This window comes from Pygoscelis adeliae, unplaced genomic scaffold (genome assembly GCF_000699105.1).
Source record: "Pygoscelis adeliae isolate BGI_AS28 unplaced genomic scaffold, ASM69910v1 Scaffold69, whole genome shotgun sequence".
Lineage (NCBI taxonomy): Eukaryota > Metazoa > Chordata > Aves > Sphenisciformes > Spheniscidae > Pygoscelis > Pygoscelis adeliae.
In genome coordinates, this window is record NW_008825619.1 from 4224110 (window position 1) to 4249455 (window position 25346).

Consider the following 25346-nt stretch of genomic DNA (forward strand, 5'->3'; position numbering starts at 1 on the left):
AGTTTTCTTGGTTTTGGTTTTTAACTTTTTAATAAACTTAACTGCAGCGGATAGTTTTAAGAAGTTTCTGAATTGAAAGCCAAAGTTCAGTGGATGTACAGATTAGTCATCGCATGCCACTTTCTGCTGGGGATGTGCCTTAACTACAGTTCATTCAGTGTCCTTTCAATGCTGGCTGATAAAAGGGCCTTTGTTACTTCTTTCAGTAGCATTTTCATTGTCTGGCCCATTAATGAGTATGTGGATATAGGGATATGTCTCTGTGCGAGATCTGACTTTTATGCCAGGTAAAGGAGGATTACCTTAGGAAAATCACAGATGAAGAGACACCAATACAAATACAGCTTTGAAGTCCCGTGCTTAGGGCATGCTATTGTTAGTAGTGGGAGGAGCGTGGGGAAGGGCAGGTTATAGGAGTGCAAGGCAGGATGTCGTATCTTAAGAAGTTAGCCCTCCAGAATCGTCTCTACCCCTTGGAAGACTAATTCTGAAGATTGGGAGTTTTCAAATCTCAGCCAGGTTTGTTAGTTCCATTTCAAAATTCATGCTGATATGAAAGAGTAGATTTTTTTATTTATTTTCATTAACCCATGAAAATAATGCAGACTGATTTGTCTAATGTAACTGATGTGTTAATATGTGCGCACATGTGCACACACACATATATGCATATGGTGTAACTGTTTAAACCAAGGAGTGTATTTTATAAAACCCCTTCGCTATCAAGAGTCTCAGTAGGGAATATTATTCTTTTCAAATTGAATAATGTTTAATTCTCTTAGTTCTGATAACTTTGTTACTGTAGCTAATATTATTAATAATATTCTGTTACCAGAGAGTGATATCTGTAATTGCTTTTGATTCAAACTGATTTAAGAGATTTGTTTAACAGCAAAAGGTGCGTTTACATTCTTAACATCTTTTTAGTCTTTCATCTCCATATCTTAAGCAAAGTATTGATGCTTGTTGACTAACACAGGAAATTTGTTTTCCAGGCATGACAGTGGAAGCGAATGTCTGTTAGTCCATGTATTACAGCTGAAGAACTTCAGTAGTCTAGTTGTTAAAGAAAACTGCAAAATGTAAGCTTAAATTTCACCCAAAGCCTGATCATTTCTTGTTTTGTGCCACAATCGTAAATACCACAAATTTGTTTGCTTTCATGCAAAATTAAGCCATTTCTGGAGAAGATGGTATGTCTTAGTTTACATGAGGATAGGGTTAATCTTATGGACACAAGGTGTCCCTTTTGTAGAATCTCTGTCACAATGGTCAGGTAACAAGTATAGTCTCTAATGACCCATGTTCTTACGTGTTTATTATGCACAGGAATGTTTGTTCAAAAACATCGAAGTCATGCATCCATCACCCCATGCATTCTGGCCCAAAAGCTGTCTACGTTATTTGCAGTATTCCAGAAATACTATTCCCTGTACAACTTCTTTGCAGCTTATCTGCGATGTATCCCAGAAGGAGCTTAGTATAATTTCCTCAAATTCCTACTGTAACATCTATATTAATCAGTGAGAGAGATACCTTGCCCTTTATCTTAACCAAAAAAAAACCCCAAAAAACCCAGGACCTCTGCAGGCTTTTGTGGCCATTACTGCTCTCCTTGAATATCTGTGAAACACCTTTTGAATATAATTTTAGCACAAATACTAGCTGAGAATCAGTACAAACAGTTGAATTTTTTAAACCTCTGTCGGCCTGTGCTACTTTTTCAAATTCCATATTGCATTATATAGAACATTGCTTAGTTTATTCTAATAAATCTTTCTTAAATAATGGCAATGTTGCCATAAAACACAGTCTTATCTAGGGATATGTATCTTAACATATTTTAAAGAAACTTGACCTGTGAAAATTGTTGATCTTTATCTCTGGGAGAGGTTGTTTGAAAACTGTGGAAAATGGAGGTGTGATAACATTGTTATGTTGTAATGTAAGTCATTCTGTGGGAGCTGTTAAATTGACATACATCTCACTGAATGAGTTGATCTTTGTTGAGAACACTTGATCTTGCTAACTCTGCAAACCTCTAGTGGAAATTCTTCATATCAGTCAGTGTATCAGTGTCAGTCTTTTGCTTTGTTTTCAGTGTGAGTGCAAGGGCGTGCTATAGGGAAAAAATGTGAGTATAGAGTAGTACTCAGCCACATTGCCTTGTAATTGGAAAAATAAGTAAGTGTCATCTGAACAAAGTCAAGTAGAGTCAGCAAGGTAAAAAAAGACTCCAGAGGGTTTGTGGGACATTATCAAGGCAGTCAGGTGTCTAAGCGACTCTCAAAAAGGCAGTTCTGTTCCCCATCCTTCCCTGTTAACCACTTGCGCAGCAATCAATCAGTTGCATGGCTGCAGGGTAAATCAATTCGTTTGACTGGTCAAAAAAGAAGTTTATCTTACCAAAACCAGAAAAAGCTTTTAGCCAGTTTAATGAATTCCTCCGTGCAACTGAACATTCATTGAATCAGAGTTACTTGGGGCAGTTGGGGCGGACTTACCTGCAGCAGCTGAACAACAGAGGAGTTGGATTGCTCTCTTCTTGCAGCATGTAAAGCTGTTTAGCTAACTGGTGCTGCACATGGCAGCACGGCAGTTCCACCACAGTGAGCTTTTCCAGTTGTCCTCTAACCATTTATTTGCCTGTCAGTGTCAACCCCTCGCTGGTGGTGGTGTAAGAGTTCATGCAGCTGTGTAGTCAACTTGAGTGAGCCTCTGAGCTGGATTCTTTTAATCCTTAAGCCTCATTTTTGCTAGGTTAGCTTTTTAACCCAGATAAGTTTTCTAATCTGGTTCACAACACAGTTGCATGAAGCTGTTTGCTGGCACAAGGGAAAGTATGGCAAAAAATAGGATATTGCAGGGGCTGGACAAGCAGTCAGAACAGGGAGAACACAGAAACAACTAAGTAGCTCTGCTGCCTTCTGTCAGATTAAAATAGTTTTGGATTTTGATTTTTGGCTTGGAGTCTCCAATGAGATGGTACCGGATATTTAAATTTGTTTTGTAAGATGACAGGTGGATGCAATGATTGTAGGCTTCTTTTGCTGTCCTTTTGTGCTGAGTTTCTTAAGGGGCAGGGGGAAAGGTATGCTTAGTGGGTGGAAGGGAGAAATGGATCAGTGACACCAGGGCAATTCAATCGCCTAAACATAGGCATGTGTTTCCATTTGAAATACCATGGCATAGCACCTGGCCTCCAGCTGCTGCTGCTCAGGAAGGCTGTAGCTCTCCCATAGATCCTATGTCGTGTTTGCTAGCCCCATGTAGATGCCTCAGATACCTCGGGGCATCTCAAGTGCCATTGGTGACTGCTTAAGCACCAAGTTCCAAAAAAAATTAGTTTTAGTTAGAAAAAGGTAGGGTTTCCAAATCAGCTTTGCAGTTCTTCTGTGTTAAGAATACAAAGTAAACTCCTGTAATGAAGAGATTCCAGAGCAGATTATTAACGTAGAAGTTACACTGATGTTTTTGCTTAGCTTGATTTTAAGAAATGCAAAATAGCTTTCTTTATCTCAACTGTACTATTTGTCTATTTTGCTGTTCCCAGTCACGTGAGAGTTTATCTGCCACCACTTGAGTCAGGCACACCAACCACTTACTGCTCTAGAGCTTTGGAATTCCAAACACCGTTAATATTTAATGAAGTTTTCCGAATCCCTGTGCATTCAAGTGTTTTGAAATTAAAATCACTGCAGCTGTATGTCTGTTCAGTTGACCATCAGCAACAAGAAGAACTGTTGGTAAGTGGTCCTTTTTCTTAAAAAGCTCTGTGATATGGGAAACTAAACTTACTTAAGGAATAATTTTTGAGATTGAAAAGAGAAAGTGAAGACTTTATTTTTCCATAAGAAGTGCCAACAGAGTTATGTTAATGTGTCTGTTCACATACGTAATTATGGTTGTGTTAATAAAAAAATAACATAAGTATCTGTGAAAGGCGGGATTTTTAAAAAGTTGAAATATGTGCATTTTAGGTTACAGAGTCTTGGAAATAATTAGCAACATTAGCAGAGGTTGAGAATTGGAGCGTTTTAAGCAGCGTTGAAAGTAATGTTATGTGTACTATTATTTAACTGTTACATTGCAGAGGCATATTGAAAATGGATATAACATTTACATTCATTGCTATGGGATTTTGTAGATAAGGAGTTAATTCTTTTTTTATTTAATGCATTTCATACAAATGCCTGCTTTGGGGAAAGTTGAAAAATCTGCCATTACTAAATTTTGGTGCAAGAGGGAAAGCATTGTCTAAAAATGAAACTTTTCCCCAAAGACTTCATCGGTCAGCTTTTAGACTACAGTGTGCTCAAGACTTCTGTTTCTGTGTGGCACTGTAACATGTGCATGATGAATCAGTATAAGTAAAATATTTCCTAATAAAAAGATAACAAATACAACTCCCTTCTTGCTATATAACAGTGGTCCAAGAAAACTACTGTTATATTAATCTTAACCTTGTTGCAGGACAATAGTGGTCCAGGCCGGTTTCTGTTACACCTTTTACTTTAAACTGATTGGGATGTCTGATGTAGATGCATTCAAATAAATGTAGCAGTTGTTTAAATAGGTTACGTGTGTTAACTGTGTTAACTCTAGATGTGTTAAATGTTAACTTCATTTAGCTATTTTCAAATGTAAATATACTTAAATAAATCTGCCTTGCGGCTGATATCTGGCTATTTTGAAGTCAGTGGGCTGGCATTTCAGTGAGGTGTTCGAATGGGTTAGTGAAATTTTTTGAACTATCAAAGTAGTTAAGAGGTACAGGCATCTCACTGTCATGCTGGACTATGGATAAGAGGTGTTTATTTGAGCAAACTTGTCAAGAATGCATGTTTGTTAGTCCACCTTTAAAACTAGGTAGCATCTTATATAAACAGTGGTCTTAATGTTGACGGTAGCTGACTCAAGGTCTTGTCCGCAGTGGGAAGTTTCGTCATTTGTCCACTACAACCTAATGAAAGAGAAAGCATCTCAAGAACGGGCTGGATATATTGGTGTAAAATGCTTTATACTGGTGTAGCCTGTTCCTCTAGGAAGCTAAATAGCTATTTCAGTGTAAAGCATCTTTATATTGACACAAGTGCATCTAAGTTTAGGGTGCTTTTATTTTAACTGCTATTAGTGAATTAGCGAAAAATGATAGGCCTTCAGGTTATGTTGGTAGGAATTTTTTCTCTTTCATAGCCTTAGTGTAGTTTTGTTAGAAATATTTGTCTGCAGTAGTTGGTAACATACTTTAGCATAAGTTAACAATGCCACTCAAAAAAAGAGAAACAATGCCATAGTTTCTTAAGGTAGGTGCACTGAAGTATGTATTTAAACATGATGATTGTTGCCCTCTTGCTGTAAATTGAAAATAAGCATTTTCTCAAACTGAGGAATCGTTTGCTACCTCTCTGTGGAACTGCTGTGATGGCCTTATAATTGTCTTTCAAAATCTCTTCCACTGAGATTACAATTTTTCCATCCATTTGTTCATCCCTATATTTCTGACATTTTTGATGACTGCTTTCTTTTTAATTAGATTATGCCAGTTAAATGCTTTCCTAAATGCAGAAGCCAGGCTGGACTTTATCCTAAGTTAAACACATTTTTGTACGTAACAGGGAATGGGGAGAAAAAAAAAAAAAGAAAAAAAAAAAGAAAAAATATTCAGGCAAATAGTTCTAAACTTCGCTTACATAGAGAAGTAAATCTACTAAATTTGTGGGATGGTCTTTCCATTCCCTCAAACTTTTACTCATATGCCCTGCCTTGCTGAAAGATCTTTTTCTGTTTTCCTACAGGTTTCTGAAACTGTGCTTCCTTAAGTTAGCTTATTTCTTCCCTGGTGGCCTCATCAATGTTGAGATAAGGGAGTTGTTATTTTCCATGGTTAGCATATATAGCTCATGTTAAAACGTCAAAGAAATGCGATTGCCTTTCTTGCAATCACATGGCATTGCTGTTTCACTCCCAGTTTCTGATCTTCTACAGCCCTGACCAATTATTCCCCATGTCTTAATTTATTTGAATTCTTCTTCTTGAGTGCAATATTTGTCTTTTTGCATTTCATGTTTTTATTTCAGAACATCCGTCCCATTTTTTTAACATAATTTTAAATTCCGGTCCTTTTCTCATAAATTTTACAATCCCTCTGTTTGACATCACCAAGAGATTCATAAATGCTTTTACTGTTCTGCTATCCCAGTTGTTAACAAATGCATCAGAGCAGGCACGTGACAGACCGCTAGCAGAGCCACCTTGGTTTCTTCATCCTTTTGAGCGCGCTCCAAATCTTGAGGTGGAGGTCAAATATTAATTAGTCCTTTCAGTACTGAGAATTATTAATTGGGTTCGATGGTAATTTTCTACCCAATTAGTCATTCACTTTGTAGTAACAGCTTCTTTCGCATGCTTTCTCAGCCGCTTAATAAATGCGGTGTGTAGGGGAGTGTCAGACATCTTTAAGAGTCAACGTATGCTTCTTCCAATATTGGTGACAAGAAAACAGCTTTCACCTCTGCCTCTAAAACAAAACCCAGCATGTCTTATACATTTTCCAACTCTGATGCAAAAGCGTGAGTGTTCGATGCATATTTCTTTCTTACAGTGTGCCAGAACAAGTAGATAATTAGAAGACATCTCTGTTTTATGTATAAAAGAAAAGGCATCTCTCTTTGTAGCATCCAATATACTGACATAAAATGACGTTCTCAGTAACATGTTGTATCCCGATATGACATTCTTTTGTTAGTCTCAAAAACTTTTCTCCATTGTCCTTTATATACACCTGTTTAAACAGAGCCCCAGGGAACGTTCATCTTGGAAAAACAATATGATGATTTTTTTTAATTATTATTTTCTAACTAACTGTTTCTTTACCTGCTTAAAGTTGAATGTGGTTTCTGTATACGTTTGCTACTGCCTTTACAATTAGAATCATTGCATCCAGCTATTTGTTCTGTGAGAGATTAAAACATTTTTTGCTTGATTTTTTCCAGTGGTATAAATGAAAACATTCTTAGCATGTGGTCCATTAGTATGGAAATGAACAGGTTGTAGCGATAGCCAGATAAAGCCAAAAGCAGTAATTAAGGCTAGCTAATATAAAGTCATCGCTAGGTCCAGCTAGTGAACTGATTCAAAAAAAGAAAAAGGCATGGATTTGCTCACAGCTCTTTTTCATTTCAGTCAACACCACTCAGAAATTTCTTACATGAATGGATGGATGGAGTAGGGCTACTTTGAAGTTGGGAATACTTTTAGTGGGAAGCCTCCATTAAACCTGTTTTCACCTGATTCTGGGGGATGTAAGGCTGGCTTGGAAAGTGGAAAAATGGCTTTATGGCCCATTTGACTACCTTATGATGTAAATAGGCAGGAAAAAAAAAATTGTTTTACACGACGTTTTTTCCTCTTTGGAAGATGCCTCTGAGGACCAGAGAATGGAGGGCTATCTCAGAATATAGTTCTCTCAAAAGAAAACAGCTTAAAGTAATATTGTTAAAGTAATATTAATTTAAGCAAATGTAGAAATCAGATATGTAATTGAGAGGGTTTTTTAAATAAAATATTAAGAGTTGTCAGTTGTAACAATCATACCTACATCAGTCATACAGATTTTATTTTTCAACTTAAAAAAATTTAATATCTACCCTGATCCTTTCTGGTAGTAAGCAAGAGGCAAGAAATTCAGTATCTTAGACATCATAACAACACAGAACAAAACTGTCTGTTTTTAAGAGACACTATTAGTATTTGGTAAAGTGGGGTTTTTACATTGTAAGTAAAATACTCTTTAAATGAGAAGGTGTCTATCCTGCAGTGTATGTTTACCTTACTGTGGTCAATGCTTTTTGTTGTTTACAGGGCATTGCTCAGATAAACCTGACTGATGCAGAGAATTCTGGTGACATGCAGCTTCACTGGTATTCTGTTCAGATCTTCGCTGGTTCAGACCCCCAGAGAGCAAAGAACAAAAACCAGTGTGAAGAAAGTATTCCCCGGTCTTCTGGAAATGTAACTAGAGTTAAAACAGTATGGCTCTGAAAAAGTGATTTGTTTACTTTATTTGACCTGCTGGGTGGTTGGTTGTGGTCTTATCTGGGGTGCAGTTTGTTTCCAAGGTGTACAGAAGGTGATACCTTGATTTAGCTCTTGTGGCAAGAGCTGGATTTTAAAAGAATAATTAAAAGCTAGATCATGTCTGGACAGGTGCTTGAAATAGTACTCTGTGTATGTTTGTATGCGCACTTCCAGTCCAACTGACTAAAACTGATTAAAAATTTCTGCCACTGCGCTTCAAGAGGTTGTCAAGAAAGGTGGTGCAGTTTCCATCCTTGGAGATTTTTCAGCCCTTGACTGGGCCCAGGGCAACCTGACGTGGCTATGAAGGTGTCCTTGCTTTGGGCAGGACATCAGACTAGGTGACCTCCAGAGGTCTCTTCAGACCTAACTTGCTGGATAATGCTCCACAGTGAGATAAAGTCTGCCCGGTTTCTGTGAGAAGTTGCATTCATGGAACACCACGTACTTTTTGATCATTAAGATTCAGGACAGATGTTTTGGGTTTGTGGGGTTGGGGGGTGTGTGTGTGCGTGTGTTTGTTTGGGGTTTTTTTTTGGGGGGGTTTTTTTTTAAGGAACGTACAGTGGCTATGTTTTTATTTCATTTTCTCTGAATAATATACGTTAAACACAATGGCTTGTTCAAACAGTTTTATCTGAAGTCTAGTTTGCCTTTCAGGATGCAGTGACAGCCCTGTTAGCTAGGACAACTGCCCAGCTGGAAGCAGTTGAGAGAGAGTTGGCAGAAGAGAGAGTGAAACTGGAGTACACAGAGGAGGAAATCCTGGAGATGGAAAGAAAGGAAGATCAGGCAGAAGCCATATCAGAAAGGTAAAAATAGTAGTTTAAATACCTCATCAAACAGCCGAGTGACATTTACACTGTGGGTATAGCCTGAAATACAGCAGGTCCTTATTCTGAGATCTGCTTCCTGTTAGTGTTAAAAGTATAAAATTCCGTTGTTATGTGATGATGTGCAAACAGGAGAAAACCTTATTTGAATAACTGGCTGAGTTTAGAGGACTTGGAATTTGGGGAGCGGGAAAATATTACATCAAACAGCAACTTTTCCAGGGAGGCAACTGTAATGGGTTTGCAACAGCACTGTACTTAAAAAAAAAAAAAAAAAAAATTGTGGTGACATGGGAAACTGTCAAAGAAAGATATGCATTACCACGCTTATGGAGTGAACATGCAACACAGCTCTTAGTATTTCAGGGTTTATTACAATGCTATTGCATCATTAATAATACTCCTAGTTTGTTACATGAGTTACATTTTTGTTATTATTTTCTTAGTATTGTTTTAAAGACCAGAACATATGCTTTAAGAAAATTAGGAAAGATGATTTGTTTGTTTGTTTTTGGCATGAAATGTGTTTGCTTGTCTGTGCATCTGCAGAAATGCAAGCAGGATATGTTCTCCCTTTGAAAAGTGTGTATTTTTGTTAGAGAAGTAATAGTCTAAAATGACAAACACCTAGACAATGAAATATATAAACATGACGCATAATTGCATGAGTTTCTTTAATACCTACAAAATTCTTGTGATGTTCTGACTTTAGGAGTTGGCAAGCAGAATCTGTTGACAGTGGATGCAGTAATTGCACCCAGACTAGTCCTCCTTACCCAGAGCCATATTGCGGGGATTCATTAGCTGGACACATGTTTGCAACTCAAGCAGGCCAGTACAGTTCTGGAAAAATGCAGCCTCCACCACTAAAGGTAATGAGAGAAAACACTGCGGTGCAGAAACTGCCATGCTGCCTGGCGCACACAGAGTGTGTTACTGCTGCTCCTTGAGCCTGAGTCCGAATTGATCAGGAGAGAAGAGAATCAGAAATTACATTAACAACCCTGTGTGAGCACTGCCTTCGTGACAGCCGTGTGCCTTTTGAGTTGTCAAAAATGCCCTCTTCAGGGATGGGTTTTTTTGTTTGCTTGCTGGTTATTTCTGGGCAGAATTAGTTTTTTACATCAAAAGGCAAGCTATTTTTACTGTGGCTTTTATCTAATTTGTAAATATGCACTCGTATCAATTGTCTGTGTTGACCCGAAATTGTAGCAGAAGAGATCATGATCAAATTCCAGCGCTCTTAGAAATAAGAATTTTTGAAGGAATTGTGAAGAAAGAAGCTTAATGTTTTAAGACTTGCATTGCTGTTTCAGTGTTACAATAAATACAGCTGAAAATTTCAGAACAATTGTGCTGAAACTGATGTATTTAAAATCTTTTGTAATCAAGATATGAGACATTGAAAATAATCCTGAACAAGCTGAAATCAGCACACTTCCATTGAAGTAGAGGAGCGTAAGCCATTTGTGTTGCCTTTAGGGAAGATCATACCTCCTATTGAGGAGTGAGTTATCTTAAAGTTTGGAAGCTTTGCTAGAGTAGTGTATGTTTTCTGTATTTCTGAATAGTGTTCTTGTATCATTGTTTCAACAGTCTTTCAGTTCCCTTTTGTTGAGTTTCTTTTCTTCATTTGACTTCCTCCACTTTTAAGGTGGTTGCTTACTTCAGAGTCACCTTGCTTATCGAAAGGTGACTCGGTTTTCTTCTGTTGAGGCTGGAGATGGGGTGGTAGTTCGGTTAATGCCCAGTTGCCAATGCTGAATGCAGTCTTTGCGCTCTGCAGCTATGATTCATGTTATAACTGCATCTCGTAATTGTTACTGTTCCAGCAAAGGCTTCTGAAAGGTAATCTTATAATTTTGAATGACCTAGTTTCAAAACTTTTTAAAAAAACGAGGTGATTCATCCTCTGGTCTCAGTGCTCGTGAAAACTTGAACCTAGCTAGCAGGGCAAATTGTTTACTTTTCATATTGTTGTAATGTCTGATTGTTTTTGGTGAGAGAGAGAAAATAAGGAAAAAACAAAAATTTTTCCTTCATTGAAATTTTAGGTGGATAAGGAAACTAACACTGAGGATCTGTTTCCTGAAGAAGTTGCTATTCTTCCAAAAGAGAGAACTAGCCGCAGGCCACGGGGTTCTGCTTTTGTTCGCAGTAGCACTATTGTTCGTTCCCAGACCTTCTCGCCAGGAGCACGAAGTCAATACGTTTGCAGAGTGAGTAAGGCTTAAAAAGAAGGGGGGGGAGCTCCACACAAGTATTTTGTACATTTTTGATAATTTCTTCTTAAGACTTTATTACATTTATAAGAAACACATACTACTTTTTAATACTAATGAATAATCTTTCATTGAATTTAAACATTGCAGTGGGGAAGAGGACCCCTGGTTCTTTTTAAGAGTTTAAACCTGAATTTGTTTCATTTAAAATTTAAGAATCTATGACAAATTAGATACTAAGCTCTTTTCCCTGGCAACCTTAGATGTTAGGCTAGGGTGATTGATTTTACAGAGGTAAAATGTTGACTAATGAGGTGTATAAACAGATAGCTTCGAAGCCATGTTTAACTTTCAGGTACCTAAAAGTTTGGGAAAGGGGACTGAACGCATAATCTTAGAGTTACTGCGGAAATATTCTTACGACTCTGGTTGCTGTCATGAATGTTGGTCATAGGATGCTTGTTACAGTGGGATTCCAAAGTGCACTGGTGCAAGTAATTGAGGATCGGCACAACAGTTTTCAAGCTCATGTTAGCCGGTTGCTATGTTCAATGGCAAAAGGCTTATAAGCAGTTGGCTCACGGTGTTGCAGGTCAATACATGGGTATTGATTTTGCAGTATTGGTGGAATGCACGTAGCTTTAATTGTACTCTTTCATAAGCTTTTGAGAGCTTGAGTTTGAAAGTGCAGTAATGATTTTCAACTTTTTATGCTTTTTCCTAAACCAAGGATCTTCTGGTTTTTGCTTTCCTATTTACATTGCACACAGTGCATCTATGGACCCCTCCAAATTCTTCAGTTTGATTTCTGGATTCCGTATCTGTTTACGATAGAGGGAATGTGAGTAAAACGCCCTCACACACCAGAACAAAGGTAGTGCAAAAAGGAAAAGATTGTTAAAGACCCTCACTTAATCTGCATTTACTTAAAATCGGGGGATGGGGGGGGGAGTGGAAGACTGTATTGTTTGTGCCCATGACAGTAAATGCTTTAGGAAGAAAGAATATTGCCTTTAACTCTCTGCTCCCCCCTTTTTTTTTTTAGGTTACGTTGTCTTGGATATTTAGTAGAATGCTTGATGAAACTTAGCTGTAAAACACTGATGGTTTTGAAGTTTTCTTGAATTATTATAACTATACAGTATGAGCACTAATATTTATATATAAATCTTCATAAATAACTAAAGCTGAAAAAAAACAGTTGCTTAAGACAGTTTCAGTGCATTTTTAAAAATAAATCTCAAAAGCAAAGGAAAAAGAATAATCCAGGTGTCCTACTGTAGATGACCTTGTAAGCAACCTGTATTTTCAATATCTTTTCTCATCAGCTGTATCGCAGTGACAGTGACAGTTCAACTCTGCCAAGGAAGTCCCCTTTTGTCCGGAATACATTGGAGAGGCGTACTCTACGGTATAAGCAGGTATACCTAGGAAACTGGTTTTTACTTTTCACTAAGTTGCTAGAACACGGTTACTTTTATACCTAAGCTTTAGATGTCTACAGGTACATTCTGATGTTTTTAGGAAATGTATAAGGCTTCTGTAATATAATTGGGAGAGAGGTGCATGTTTTGGGTTTGGTTTGGGTTTCTTAAGCTAAAAGGTAGACATAGAGAAGTGAAATACAGTTGTGAACAATTATTGAGGAGAAAAAAAAAGTGTGGCAGACAAAAATTAGTTTAATGGAGAGTGAATTTGTATTGATTTAGATGTAAACTTTGTTAAATCTTTAAAATCTAGTTTATGATGCAGGATGCAGGCCCAGAGAATTGTGTGTGAACATGACAGTAAAACATCCAGCTCCCCTCCCATGCAGCCTAGCAAACCAAAGTATTTGAGGCCCAAGTATTCAGGAATGAATACGTTAAGCTCTCCTTTCGCCCTCATGCCACCCTGTACTCTGCAGAACAAGTGGGCAGAGAAGGGCAGGTAAGGCGTTAATGCCTTGTATATAAATTGCGTACAGTTTAGCCTGGTCAGCAGAAGTTAATTTCTTGCTGGTGTAGGCAAGTAGACAGCCATGCCTCCCATTTTGATTCAGAATGTATCTTGAAACCAGTATTGAATAAAGCCCTTTAAGGGGAATCTTGCTCAGTACATTATTTTCTGACGTCATGACTCCGTTACGATGATAATAAAAGGGATGCAACATGAAAAAGTCGTAACACGAAAGTTTAGTCCATAAACTTAAATTAGGATAATATTTATAAGCCAAAAGGAGACTGTAAAGGGAGGTAGTAGAAAGCATTAATTGAAAAAGTTTGTATGGTACAGAAAACCCCTACAGCTAGTTAGCCTTTCACCGTGGGATATAAATAATCTCTCCAAAACTTTGTGTCATGAAATACTCTGTGTGTGAAGTAAGTACAGAAAATGTATGCTCTATATAGCTAAAGATAGACCAGTATACCATGTTGAGAGTAATACATTGTGCATTTTATTTGAATCCTAATAACTCAGCAGTCCTGCAGATCATCTTTGGCTGAGCTTATGGCAAGGACGTCCTTAGACCTGGAGCTGGATCTCCAGGCATCCAGAACTAGACAGAGACAGCTGAACGAGGAGATATGTGTTTTAAGAGAGCTGAGACAGCGTCTGGAAGATGCCCAACTCAGAGGGCAGACAGATCTACCCCACTGGGTCCTTCGGGATGAGCGATTCCGAAACTTGTTGAAGGAAGCAGAAAGGCAGGTATGGTAACATGAGATGAGCACTCAACATGTTCAGAAACTTCTGGTTTCAAAACTTCTTGATTGTGACACGATGTCTAAAGAGCTGTTTTTACAGAACTTCAAACAATGAACATTGCTTCTATATGCTTGAAGTTAGCACAATAAAAATTTTTGCATTGATTACTACCAAACTGTGTATTTATTTGAGGCCCATTACCGGAGAATGGCACTATTTGCCAGTGGCACTTTTTGTTTTGGTTTGGGTTTTTTTTGTTTTAGATATTTATTATTGGAACTTTAATAACTTCCTTCTGATCTTTGAAAGAAATTTTGCTGATTTAATATTTCAATTTTACAAGTATTTGGAATGTTCCCCAAGTATGTGATTTCCACACCCCACCCCCAACCCCCGTTCTTGGAGAAAGAAGTTATAGGCAAAAAGTGGCAAAAACTGCACAACAAACAAAATTGTCATTGCATTATTGGAGACAAAGAGTGAGCCTAAATTTATTTTAAGGTCTTGTTTGACAGATCTATGTGCAGTAAATTTCATTAATTTAATACATATCTGTCTGAAGAGCATTAAGAAATGAAACAACACTCCAGTCTTTTGAATTTGTAATTCTTAGATGATCAGCTATTTCAGACAATGTACTTGGGTGCTTTCCTGTGGTGAGTGGGAAAAAATCCATTATTTTAACCTGGGTATTCTTGTGTTTTATTTATTCACATGACCATTTTAAGCATTATATTCTTGTTCTCAGACCAGACAGACCAAATTTGAACATCACCAAGAGCAAGCAGCTGAAAAGATGCTAAAGAAAGCATCAAAAGAAATATACCAGTTGCGTGGGCAAAATCAGAAGGAGCCTATTCAGGTGCAGACTTTTAGGTAAGTGGTAATGTGTAGTGAAATAGCATAGCAACAGTTCATTAGAGAGGTTAAAGCTCTCTGAAGCATATAGCTTAAATTCTGTGTCTTCTATATAGCCAGTAATTTTTAACTGTATTTTAACTTAATTTGGACATATGAGTTTCCTTTGAATTATTTGTAGTGCAGAAAGCCAAAGCTAAGGCAAAATTGCAGTGTTACAATTCTAAAACACATAAAAAAAAAAAGTCTTCAAGTGCAAACATAGCTTAGGTGATTCTTCCAACTTAGTCTAGTCACTATTAAGTTCAAATGATTTTGTCAGTTCTTCAGTGCAAGTCTGTGGGCATAAGTAGTTTGTTTAATGTAATGCATATACATTGCTAGTAACACTGTCTCCCTAAAAATCACTCAATAATACCCCAACTTTCTCTCAAGAAGGCTTTTCTTTGGACTTTTTTTCCTATTTCATCTATGTTCACATGGTATGTGTCCTCTCTTAGCTTTATTTTTTTTTCTGACAGTTTATTTTGTGTACAAGTGGCATTGATAATCAGTGTGCATTTCACAGGAAGGCTTTATTACTTCAGCATTAAAATTTTTATAATTTTTATTGGGAGAGTAACAGTAGGAGTAAGAAAATGTTCGTGCGACATAGATGGGGGGCACAGCTCAGCTACAATGCTACATTATGCTATTTCATCCAGCCTTTAGATTTTTAGGACTTTTTTGCAGGGAATACTTAAGTGAAGTAGAAAAGCTGTCTGTCCTTTAATGTAATTTTTTTGCTTAAATTACATTGTGAAGGTCTTTCCCACAAAGGTGAGGAGGAAGTAAGAGGAGTAGAAATTTTAGGGTTGTTTCTACGTCTTACGTTTCTGGTGATGAGAGAGGGGGGTTTTATGCTTTGTCTACTGAGATGTAGAAAGAGATGGGGAATTGAATAAAATGAGATGTAGAAAATGAAGCAAAAGCGGTCTTCCTTGTTTAAATTCTTGCCTTTTCTATGCACGCATCCATTTCTTATGACGCCTACTTTACAGCATGTACTGTTTGCCCAATAAAGAAGCAAAAAGATAACTCCGAATGCCGTCCTTTCTTCCCTTTTTTTTGTAGGCATTATTGCAAAATGTACAAGGGTGAACTTTGCGTTGCAGAAGGGGCTTATGCAGGGCTTGTCCTGTGAAACCTTTTTACAGTCAACTATGACTGACGTTCAATGAGTTGTACAAAGCTTCCACCTAAATTTTCAAAAATAGTAATTGTGTTCAACAGAATGTTGCCAAAAGTATACAGTCAGGTTTAATAGTTTTTGTAAGTTTCTTGTACTCAAATAAACCATCAGTTCAGTATGTAAGTAAGCAACAAATACTAATGACTAACCAGAGTAAAGAAACCATGTTCTCGGGGGGAAAAAAATTAGGCATATATTTGATTGACTTCCTTTTTATCTTGTTTTGATCACAGAGAGAAGATAGCTTTTTTTACAAGACCAAGGATTAACATACCTCCTCTGCCAGCTGATGATGTATGACATGTTGCATTGTAAACATGAAGTATTTATCGCTTTTATTTTAATGAAGTTATTAGATTAGCCAAGTTTCTTTAAAAAAAAAATTTGTGCAAAAGCTAATATACACGTTTTGTAAAAAATAAAAAAAGTAAAAAAAGTAAAAGTAAACAAAAACATATATATAAATATATATATACATATATATTTTATAATAGCGACTGCAACAAGGCTTGGTTTTTCCTTGTTGTGAAACTGACATCTCTGAAGACAACTTATTTTATAAAAGATCGACTATCCTGTTAAGAGCGTGTACAGTTTTTATGCTGTTTTATTTGACTTAAAGGCTGGAAGACAGAAACAAAGTGAGTTCAGGCAAATTCACTGTAGTGTAATTTATTTATAGTGCCTTTTTTCCTTGAAGGAAAATACCTACTTTAAGATGTATTTTAAGACTGAAATTTTGTTCTTCAGTATTTGTCATACAGTAGAATGGAACCATTGAGCTGGTTTTGTTTCTGATACCTGAAATGAAAATACTGTGTTCTACAATTGTCACTTTTTTCAGCTTTATTATCTGTAGCATATTATGTACATTGTATCCTTTAGCACTGTCTGTGTTATAGCAAAATATTATCACCTGCAATGTGTTTAACACTGATTAGAAGCGATGTTAAACATTGCAGAATTCATTTGCATGTTCTTACTGTGCACTAATAGATTGTTTTCATTTCAGTTGTGTCTGAAGTATCTTTATATTCTTAACTAGATTCTCAGTTTAACGGAGGAAGGAAAAGGGTGACAGGTCTTTGTTTTGCTGTTTAATGAAAAGGGACTTAAAAGAGCAATGTGACCTAGCTGTGTGGAAAGACCGCTCAAGGAGTATTATAGCGATTTTTACAGTTCTAAAGATTCTGATCTGATTCAGGAAAGTACATATGTGCTGATTTTGGAAAGCAGCTGCATTAAGTAAGGGTGCTTAAACACATGTTCATCCTAAAGGATGTGCTTTGAGGTTACTGCATGCGAGTTCTGTTGAACAGTGACACTTTCCAGGAGGAAGGTGTATAATTCTGGAAGGTGTAGCTCACTTGATTGCTAGTTGGACCAGCTAAAATCCGCTAAGAAATAATTTTACTTGTGACCGTTCGTTTTAATGAAAGACTGTCACCCTACATTCCCGAGAATGCCAGTTTTGTGTCCTTGCATCCTGCAAGTATGTAAAAATACTTCTTTACTAAGCTACTATAATAGAGTTTCTCATATTTTTCTAATTATACATTACCTACAAAGAGAGGTGCCCAACACAAGACTGTCTTTGCAAATTGCTGGAATCTCCTAGGAGGAAGATCATGCTGTCTCTTAATGAAAGTAAAGGTCAAATTGGTTTCAGATTTTCATATGTCGGGAAATCAAAACAACAGCAGCCAAAAACTAAACGGACTTACCAGAACCAATCGGAATATCTTTAAAATATTTTTAAGTAAGTAAGTGTTCTTTGTGAGTTTCAAGAGCTTATACTCTGTTAGCTTGTCAAAGATCAGGAAAACCTGAAAGTGGAACTGAATTGCTTTTACTTGTCCAAGCTGAGGCAAAAAGTAATGGGGAGAAAAGATTGTAAACCTAAATCATTAATCAGTGAGGACGATTAATGCAGACATTTAATTTTAAGGTAGTATTCCCTGTTTCCTAGTATGGCCTATAACCATTACAGGCATCAAGCGATTCGATCGTATAGCAATGTATGTGAAATTAAAGTATATTTAGCATTTATTGTGCTAACCATCCTGAAATCTGTTTTTGCCAGTAAGCTTCGGTGGGTGTATATTGGGTTCCCTGGGCGCAACTAGCCATGTTCAGAAACTATGCAGATGAAAACCAAATAATGTAAGAAATTTTTAGTGTTTGGGTAAAAGTCTAGGGACGGCAAGCTTTTCAGTGCTCATTACTTGAAAAGACCAGTCAGTCGGAATTTCGCCTCTCATTTTCAGCGGAGGCCCTTACGTAGTAGTGTTTATCAAGAGCTACCATGCAGTGACAGCAGAAGTACATGCTGTACACTAAGAACAGACGACACCGTGTTCCCATGAGGGTGGTCCGATAGTGGAAGAGGTTGCCCAGAGAGGTGGCGCTCTCTGTCCATGGAGGGGTTGAGGACTTGACTGGACGTAGCCCGGAGCATCCTGGTCGCGTTAGGCCCGATTTGAGCGGGGGTTGGGGTAGGGACCTCCCTTCCACCCTGAATTGTTCTGTGACTGTATAACGAAGGGACAATGTCTGGTGGCCTCTCTGTCAGGGGGTTCAGTTGGTGTTTTTAAACAGTGACCGCTGTGAGACGTCATCGGCCTATCTTGTGGGCCTGTGATTCTGACTGCTGTAATGAGTTCTGTCTTGATGTGGTAATGAGTTATCGTATTCAGTATTCATCTCTCTTGTTTTTGTCACAGTTCTGTATGATTGTCATTTTTGTATTATTTGAAAGTATTTCTTCTACAAAATAAAATAATTTGCCATAAACAGAAATAGAGTTTTGTTATATGTTCAAGTATAAGACACTTTTTGAATGGTTTATATTTGCCACGTTCACGATGCTTTCATAAAGAAATCTTGTATTTTGAATAACGCTGTCGTTTAGGTGAATGTAATGAGTTTTCAAGTAAAAGTAAGAGAGGAAATCTGTGAAATCAGAGATCCTAGAGAGGTCACACTGAAGACCTGAAAGGGATGCAGAGTGTGAGGAATGGCAGGTATGTTCTCCCACGTGCTTATCGCTCACGATAAGCCGACAGCTGTATCAGAGGCTCGTAGTTGAGTATTCCCGGAATTCATGGGTAGCTCCACTTACAACGCGTTGAACTGCCTTTTTTTCGAACAGAAGTTTGTACTTTGTGGGTTTGTATTGGAAGAAAGTTGACATTATTAGTTCTGTAGTATCTTACTTATAACTGATTCCAAGGTGGAAGCCACTCAAAAGAGTACGAGTTAACTTTTTTAGGCCGAACTTTACTGCTGCTTTCACAAAGGAAACGTTAAACCTGCATAACTGCAGAAAGGCCATTTCTCAGTTTCTCTCTGCAACCCTAAGCTGCAGGAGCACAGGCAAAATCATAGTGCTGACATATGACTCCTGTCTCTGTCCAGTATTTGCAAGGCGTTAAGGGTATGACAGAGTTTAGGTTATTTTTAAACGGTCTGCTAGAAATAGTCATTTGGAATACCAACCGTCTCTGTCTCACTACCATCAGGATCAACAACAAAAGCTATAATGGGTATGTCGGTACGGATTTTCTGTTATAAGAATGAAGTCTCACATGTGTTTCTTGCTGCAGTTCTTGTAAGCACTTTGCGAGAGTTAAAGGTAAGTGCTGCATAAAAAGAGCAAATTTTTTTTCAATAGGAATTAGATGAACTGCGTATTTTGTTTTCAGCGGATGTAAAACTGAAGTCTGAATTTTTAGGGAAGAGGGCACTTTACAGCTTGTTTTGCATCCACTCTCCTCTTTAACTGTAGAGTCATAGATCTTTGAGAGGAGGAAAAATGTATTTACAGAGAGACTTGAGAAACTGCAGGCTAGCAAAAGCAAGAACAGTCTTTTCCAAAACATCATGTGAAGAGTATTTTCTTTTTCCTGAGACCGTTCAATTGACTAAGTATCGTTGGAAGAAAATACCGAAGAGTAAAGCTGATTTGGTTTTGGAATCTGTAAATGTCAATTAAGTGATTTGCTTGCACTTTGGAAAATCTCAGTGTTCTTGGAGTTAAAAGCTTCTTAGGAGCTGTTTCTGACTTCTTAGCATTTCTAATAATCTCTTAAATTTGTACATACATACCTAGGTTATAGAATCACATTTTCTATCAAGAATTAGATATTCTGTCCTTTTAGCTTGCTTGCAGATAGACCATCTGACTAAAAATACACATTCAGCAGAGACTCGATGAGTTCAGCTGTGGTAATAGAGAAGAGAAAATTAGGAACTGAATTTAGGAAAACCTGTTCAGGAAAAAAATGGGAGATTGAGACCCCTGCGCTCATTTGGTTGGTACACAAAATTACCGTTCTGTGTCTAGGACATCGTGTTTGTGTTACAGAGTGTGTCTTGTGGCACAGAAGTTCCCAGGTGTAGGTGTTTGTGTCTGACCAAGTAAACGCTGCTTGCTGTTTTCCGTATTTCCCTCTCATAAACTGATTAAGGAAAATTGCAGCTAACATTATCAAGAAAATAAATTAGGTGCTCAGTGTTTGCTTCCTCACAGAATTGAATTGGCCTATTAATACCGATTTTAATGGGCGCAAAGAGCAGACGCTGGCAGGAAGTTAGGGCTTCTATCGCTTTTCGACACTTCACTGGCGTGGTTACAGTAGGCCTGGGGCTGTTACTGATCTATGAATGACAGAGCGCTGTGATCTGCAGTGCTGTGTATGAAGGGCATGACCAACTCTCTTCTCTAAAGGCATGCTCCTCGCTCCAGAAAGGTGTAGGGACTCCAGGTGAAGCAAGCTAAGTGTTCAAGTTTCGTAATAAAATCCAAAATCTGTGGCTTCTGTATGGGGAGTCCGTATCGGAAATAAGGAGTACAGGAACTTTCTTCAGCGTATACGTGAGGTTTGGAGGAGTTGTGTAGCCGCTCTGAAAAAAGGTTTGTACACCCTGTATCAACTGGCTTGCTTTGCTGGGCCGGGCTGCCTGCTTAGCGCGTCCATAAATACCTGCTCAAACACACTGGGACAAAAAGGTCTTCCAGAACTGCGTTCCTTAGCCTTTGAAGTGAGTGGAAGTCACGCATGCGCCTTCAGTCACCCAAGGATATTTTCATGTGTGCTTGTGCAAGATCTCCCTCTACCTAGCTGTTGCATCTGCTTGGTAATAGGAGGCACGTCCCTGGATACCCTTCAGGGTAAAACCAGTCTGCACAATATTCAAATATGGGAAAATGAGCAGTAAGGTGAATGTCCTGAAATAAAACACGTTGCACATGTACAAACATGTACACGATCTTCACAAAGAACAGTTAGAACCTCTGTCTTGCAGAATGTCATCCTAGTGGCTTGTACAAAGGTTGTACGATCAGAACTTTGGAAATTATTACTTTGTTGTAGAACTCAAAAACATTGTAGAGTATAAAATTCTTTTAAACAAAAAAAACCCCAAAATCCCCCCAAAAAATACAGTTCTGAGATGTAATACTCTGTTAACCAAAATGTGAGAGTCAGGCTAATTGCCTTTTTTTTTTTTTCTTTTTAAATATTTTACGATGTTCCAGCTTTTAAATATTTGATGGGAAAACTTAAGGAGAAGTTTTGAAAAGGAAAAATAGGCTGGCATATAGGAGCGGATCTCTCAAGCAGTGACAGTTGCATTGAAGAAAAGGCAGAAGGCTGCAAGTGGAGGGAGGGAGGGATGGTGGGGAGAAAGAAGAAGTGAAGGTAACAGGGATGAAACCTTTGAGGTAAGCTTGCAAAGCTTGAATACGACACAGAAGATGGAGGGAAGTCGGTCTGGATAAGTTTGAAATGGAGCATGGGGAGAAGGAAAAATGCAAGAGATGGGGAAATTGTGGTTTGTCTCATTTCCGAGCTGCTGTGATTACATATTTCGTAGAGATGAAAGAAGATATGACACCCGGGCGTTGCTGCAGAGTCAACAGGAATACTTCTTGGTTTGCACGCAGCATGCTTACTGTGCTTTTTCCTCGTGAAAAATGTGATAGTTGTTGCTGTTGCAAAAAAAGAAATCCACAAGTCCTTCTAAAAATAATTAGCTCAGGTTAGGGGGGAAAAAAAAGCAGCACATGTTGTAATGGTGACCGAATAGGTAGGGCAGGGTAAAGAGGCTTGCAGTTTAATCCTGCGGGATTACAGACTGGTCCGTCTCCCTCTGGCCCCGTCTCCTGTCAGATACCCTATAGACGGAGGATGCAGTCACATGATTGTTACTGCTTCCTCCCCATGACATCACTGCTTTTGCAGCCATACCACCCAAGAAAGGATGCTATTAAAATCTTTGGGACTGGGCTAAATGATGTTGCGTTGCAGGTAAGCAACATAATTCTTCGAAAAATTGATTTGCCGGTTGCTCTCGTGCTGCCGTCCTAGAGCTCCAGCTCTGTCGGGCAGAGTTTCTGCTGGAAAATAAAGCGGCACAGTTTCCCTGCAAGCAGAGGGTTTGCAGGTGCAGAGGCTGCCTGCTGGCTCTGTGCTGATCTCCCGGCTGACATCTCCAGCAGAAATGCTGCCAGATGGAGCTTTAAAGCTGAAGAAGGCCCTTTGTCCCTGTATTTTGCTATGGCTCCTTCGGCTGTCTGCTGAATTCTGTATTTACGTGAGCAGCCATCATCATCCAGTCGTGCGGAGAGAGCAGCAATACTGTTTTGCTTGCATTCCCTGCTTTTTTTTTTTTCCTGGATGCCTGAAGGAAGTTGTTGTACCGATAGATGTGTCTGAGCTTATAAAGGAATGAGGATTAACTTGCTTAGGGCATTAGTAGATGTATTTGGGGAAAGAGGCTTTTCCTTTATTGTTAATTTTTGCTGACGTGGTTTGAGAGTACCCAGTCCAGCAGGTTTCCTGCATAATTTGCTGCAGCGTAAGGTAGGTTTTGCTTGTCGCCCAACATAAGCATGAAAAATTATTTTCCAGAACGGGCATACAAGATGACAAGCAGATTTTTACTTCTCGCACAAAATGCCAATCACCAAAAGGCTGAAAAATCCACGCTGAACTGCTTTTTTGGACTGCTGGTATTTATATAAGCAAAGTCCAGAGTCTGTTTTCTTTTCCTGGTGTGGGTGTTTAATTATGCACTCTATACAAACATATGAAGACGTATTTTTGTGGAAAAAAATGGTGACTCTTCTGTGGTGGTTTTTTTCTGTATTTCTTTTTTAATGTATTTTAGGGTATTAAAAAATATTACCTTTTAAAATTATTCTAATACAAATGTTAGAATGCAAGAAGCTAAATTAATTTTTGAGCTTACACTAGTCAGAAAAATAAAATTATACTTTTTTTTTTCTTTTTTAAGAATTCTGATAAATAATTCTGTGCCTTTGCCAGAGAACAGAGAATGACTCAGCTGCAGCTTCATCAGGCAAAGAGTCAGGTGACTTTTCACTCCTCGTCTGTAGGAAGTTTTCTTATTCTTGAAAATCCCGTTCTTTGTTCAAATAAATTTTTTCCACTGTTGGAAAAATCTGAAAATTTGGCAGGCCTAGGGTCTCTGTGCGCTCACCCATACACTCGTGGGGGAGATTTTGGATCTCCTGTGCTGAAGGAGGTTGTACGTCCTAGTGAAAGATGAATTCTGGTTTCCAGTGATCAGGTATGCAGTAGTGTCAGGGTCAGAAAGTAAGAGGTGGGGGAGGAAATATATAATGAATTATTGAAATGAAATAAGAAAGGACAACGGTTCTTCAAAACTGAAAAGAAAAAATAAGTTTCTATTTTATTTTTCTCTAACAGAGCCTCTGGGTTTTTTCCAAGACTGAGCCTCAAAAGCAACAGAAATACAAACCTGGCACTGTGTGAGGTGGCAGGGGGGTTGCATCCTGACAGCGCCTGTGCTGGGTTTGTTCTCCCGACTCCCTCTGAAATCAAGGCTGGGTCAATTCTCTCCAGCACTGGGCGTGAGTCGAGCCGTGCTCTTTGCCCACGCAAAGCGCACAGCAGGGCTGCCGCACGCGGGTTTTACAAGCGTGATGGGTTCCCCCCCCCCCCCTCCGGATCATATTTGAATGCCTTGTGGAAATACGTGCGGGCTGGTGGTTCTCTTGGTCTCCCGATTTGAGTCAGGCATCTTTTGTGCAACAAAAGATGAGGTGCCAGCCTTAAATGTATTCCGGGGCAACAGAAATTAAGGACTGAAGTCCTTTAACAGTTATTTAATATAAAAGGGTGACTCTGGAAACATCCCCAGCTGGAGGGTTCTCTGCCCGGCAGCACCGGGGTGCCATGCCCTGGCTCCAACACGTGGCTGCACGGGTGCCCAGCCCCTGCACACGTCGGGGTCTGCCTTGTAAAGGTAGTAACTTTTCAAAGGTAGTGGCTGGTGGCTTTTAAACAAGGACTGGAGGAGGAGAAGGGGATGGTGTTGGAGGGGAGCGTTTGCCCCAGGATTGGGTCCTTCCTGCCTGCCTGGAGCGAATGGGCTCTCTGTAGTGCCACAACCTTCCCGGTCTGGGAGCTGCTTCATCATGAAGCCGTTGTTTGTTGGGCTGGAGGGGAAAGTGAGCGGGATCGTGACTGTAGCCCAGCGCTTGTGCAGGGGGAAGGGGGAGGCTCCCACCCCCGACCTCGCCCGCGGTTCAGGACCATCTTGTGTGTGTTGGTGGTCAGTGTTGTGTCGTGTGAGCGCCTTTCAGGTCTGACCTGCTCTCAGCTCGGCATGCTGCATGACCCTCGAACAGTGATGTAGTGCCCATAGGTACCAGTCCTTTTCCTGTTTGCTTTTGCCATCAGGCTGGGTGCCCAAGGGGGGGTGTGTGCGTGTTGATTTTTCCATTTAGTGAAATGGAATCAGGTTGTAGAGTAGGAGTCGATAATTCGTGTGTGTGTGTGTGTGTGTGCATACATACACACCAGGTACCGGGTTTTCTCAGATTTCTTCATCTCTAGTCCAGCAGAACCAAAAAAAATCACACACGATCATTAATGCCAAAAGAGAAACTCTGGCAGCGTTACAGTAGGCTGCTATTCCTAAAACACTTTCAACATGTTGCTCTCAAACATCATCCCAAGGAAAAGGTTTCCCCGTCCTGCAGGTGGGGGAGCTTCCTCTCGGCGGTATGAAGTAACTTGTCTGTAACTGCGCAGCCCATCGGCATCAAATGCAGCAGTACGAACCAGTGCCCTGTGAACAGGAAAACGTTACCCTCCATCTGTGTGAAAATGACTCATTGCTTCCACGCAAATCGTGAGAAGTGACATGGTAGAACAGATTAATGGCTTTTCTACTGTAGCTTTATCAGCTTTATTTCAAGCTGAAGGCTTAAAAAGGTTTTCAGCGAGAGGTGCGTTTAATGCCTTTGAACACTCCATTTAAGGGGAGAGCTTTTTAGGAGTAACTATATACCAGGGCATTCCCCTTCTGACAGTGCAACTCTGTTCTCGCTGAATGTATTTGTCTTTCTTGCAGTCCAAGAACCATTCCCCCCGCCCCCCC

General features: G+C 39.0%; 2 protein-coding genes across 3 annotated transcripts in view; both read left to right on the forward strand.

Moving 5' to 3' along the window:
* Nucleotides 1-16349, forward strand: part of WWC3 (WWC family member 3) — a 64653-nt gene extending 48304 nt beyond the window's left edge. Inside the window, exons 13-22 of one of the 2 annotated variants that reach the window (XM_009333391.1) lie at nt 996-1082; nt 3554-3746; nt 7864-8031; nt 8740-8891; nt 9625-9784; nt 10967-11131; nt 12463-12555; nt 13598-13825; nt 14571-14698; nt 16145-16349. In XM_009333391.1, the coding sequence (XP_009331666.1) occupies nt 996-1082; nt 3554-3746; nt 7864-8031; nt 8740-8891; nt 9625-9784; nt 10967-11131; nt 12463-12555; nt 13598-13825; nt 14571-14698; nt 16145-16211 (1441 nt within the window). In that variant the 3' untranslated portion in view covers nt 16212-16349. Of the gene's footprint in view, nt 1-995; nt 1083-3553; nt 3747-7863; nt 8032-8739; nt 8892-9624; nt 9785-10966; nt 11132-12462; nt 12556-13594; nt 13826-14570; nt 14699-16144 lie in introns of both variants that reach the window. The other variant, XM_009333390.1, reaches the window with a different exon arrangement.
* Nucleotides 16350-19400: 3051 nt separating this feature from the next.
* The window catches only part of CLCN4 (chloride channel, voltage-sensitive 4), a 47249-nt gene continuing 41303 nt past the window's right edge, over nt 19401-25346 (forward strand). The window contains exon 1 of the mRNA XM_009333393.1: nt 19401-19456. Coding sequence (XP_009331668.1) covers nt 19453-19456 — 4 coding nt within the window. The 5' untranslated portion in view covers nt 19401-19452. The remainder of the gene's footprint in view (nt 19457-25346) is intronic.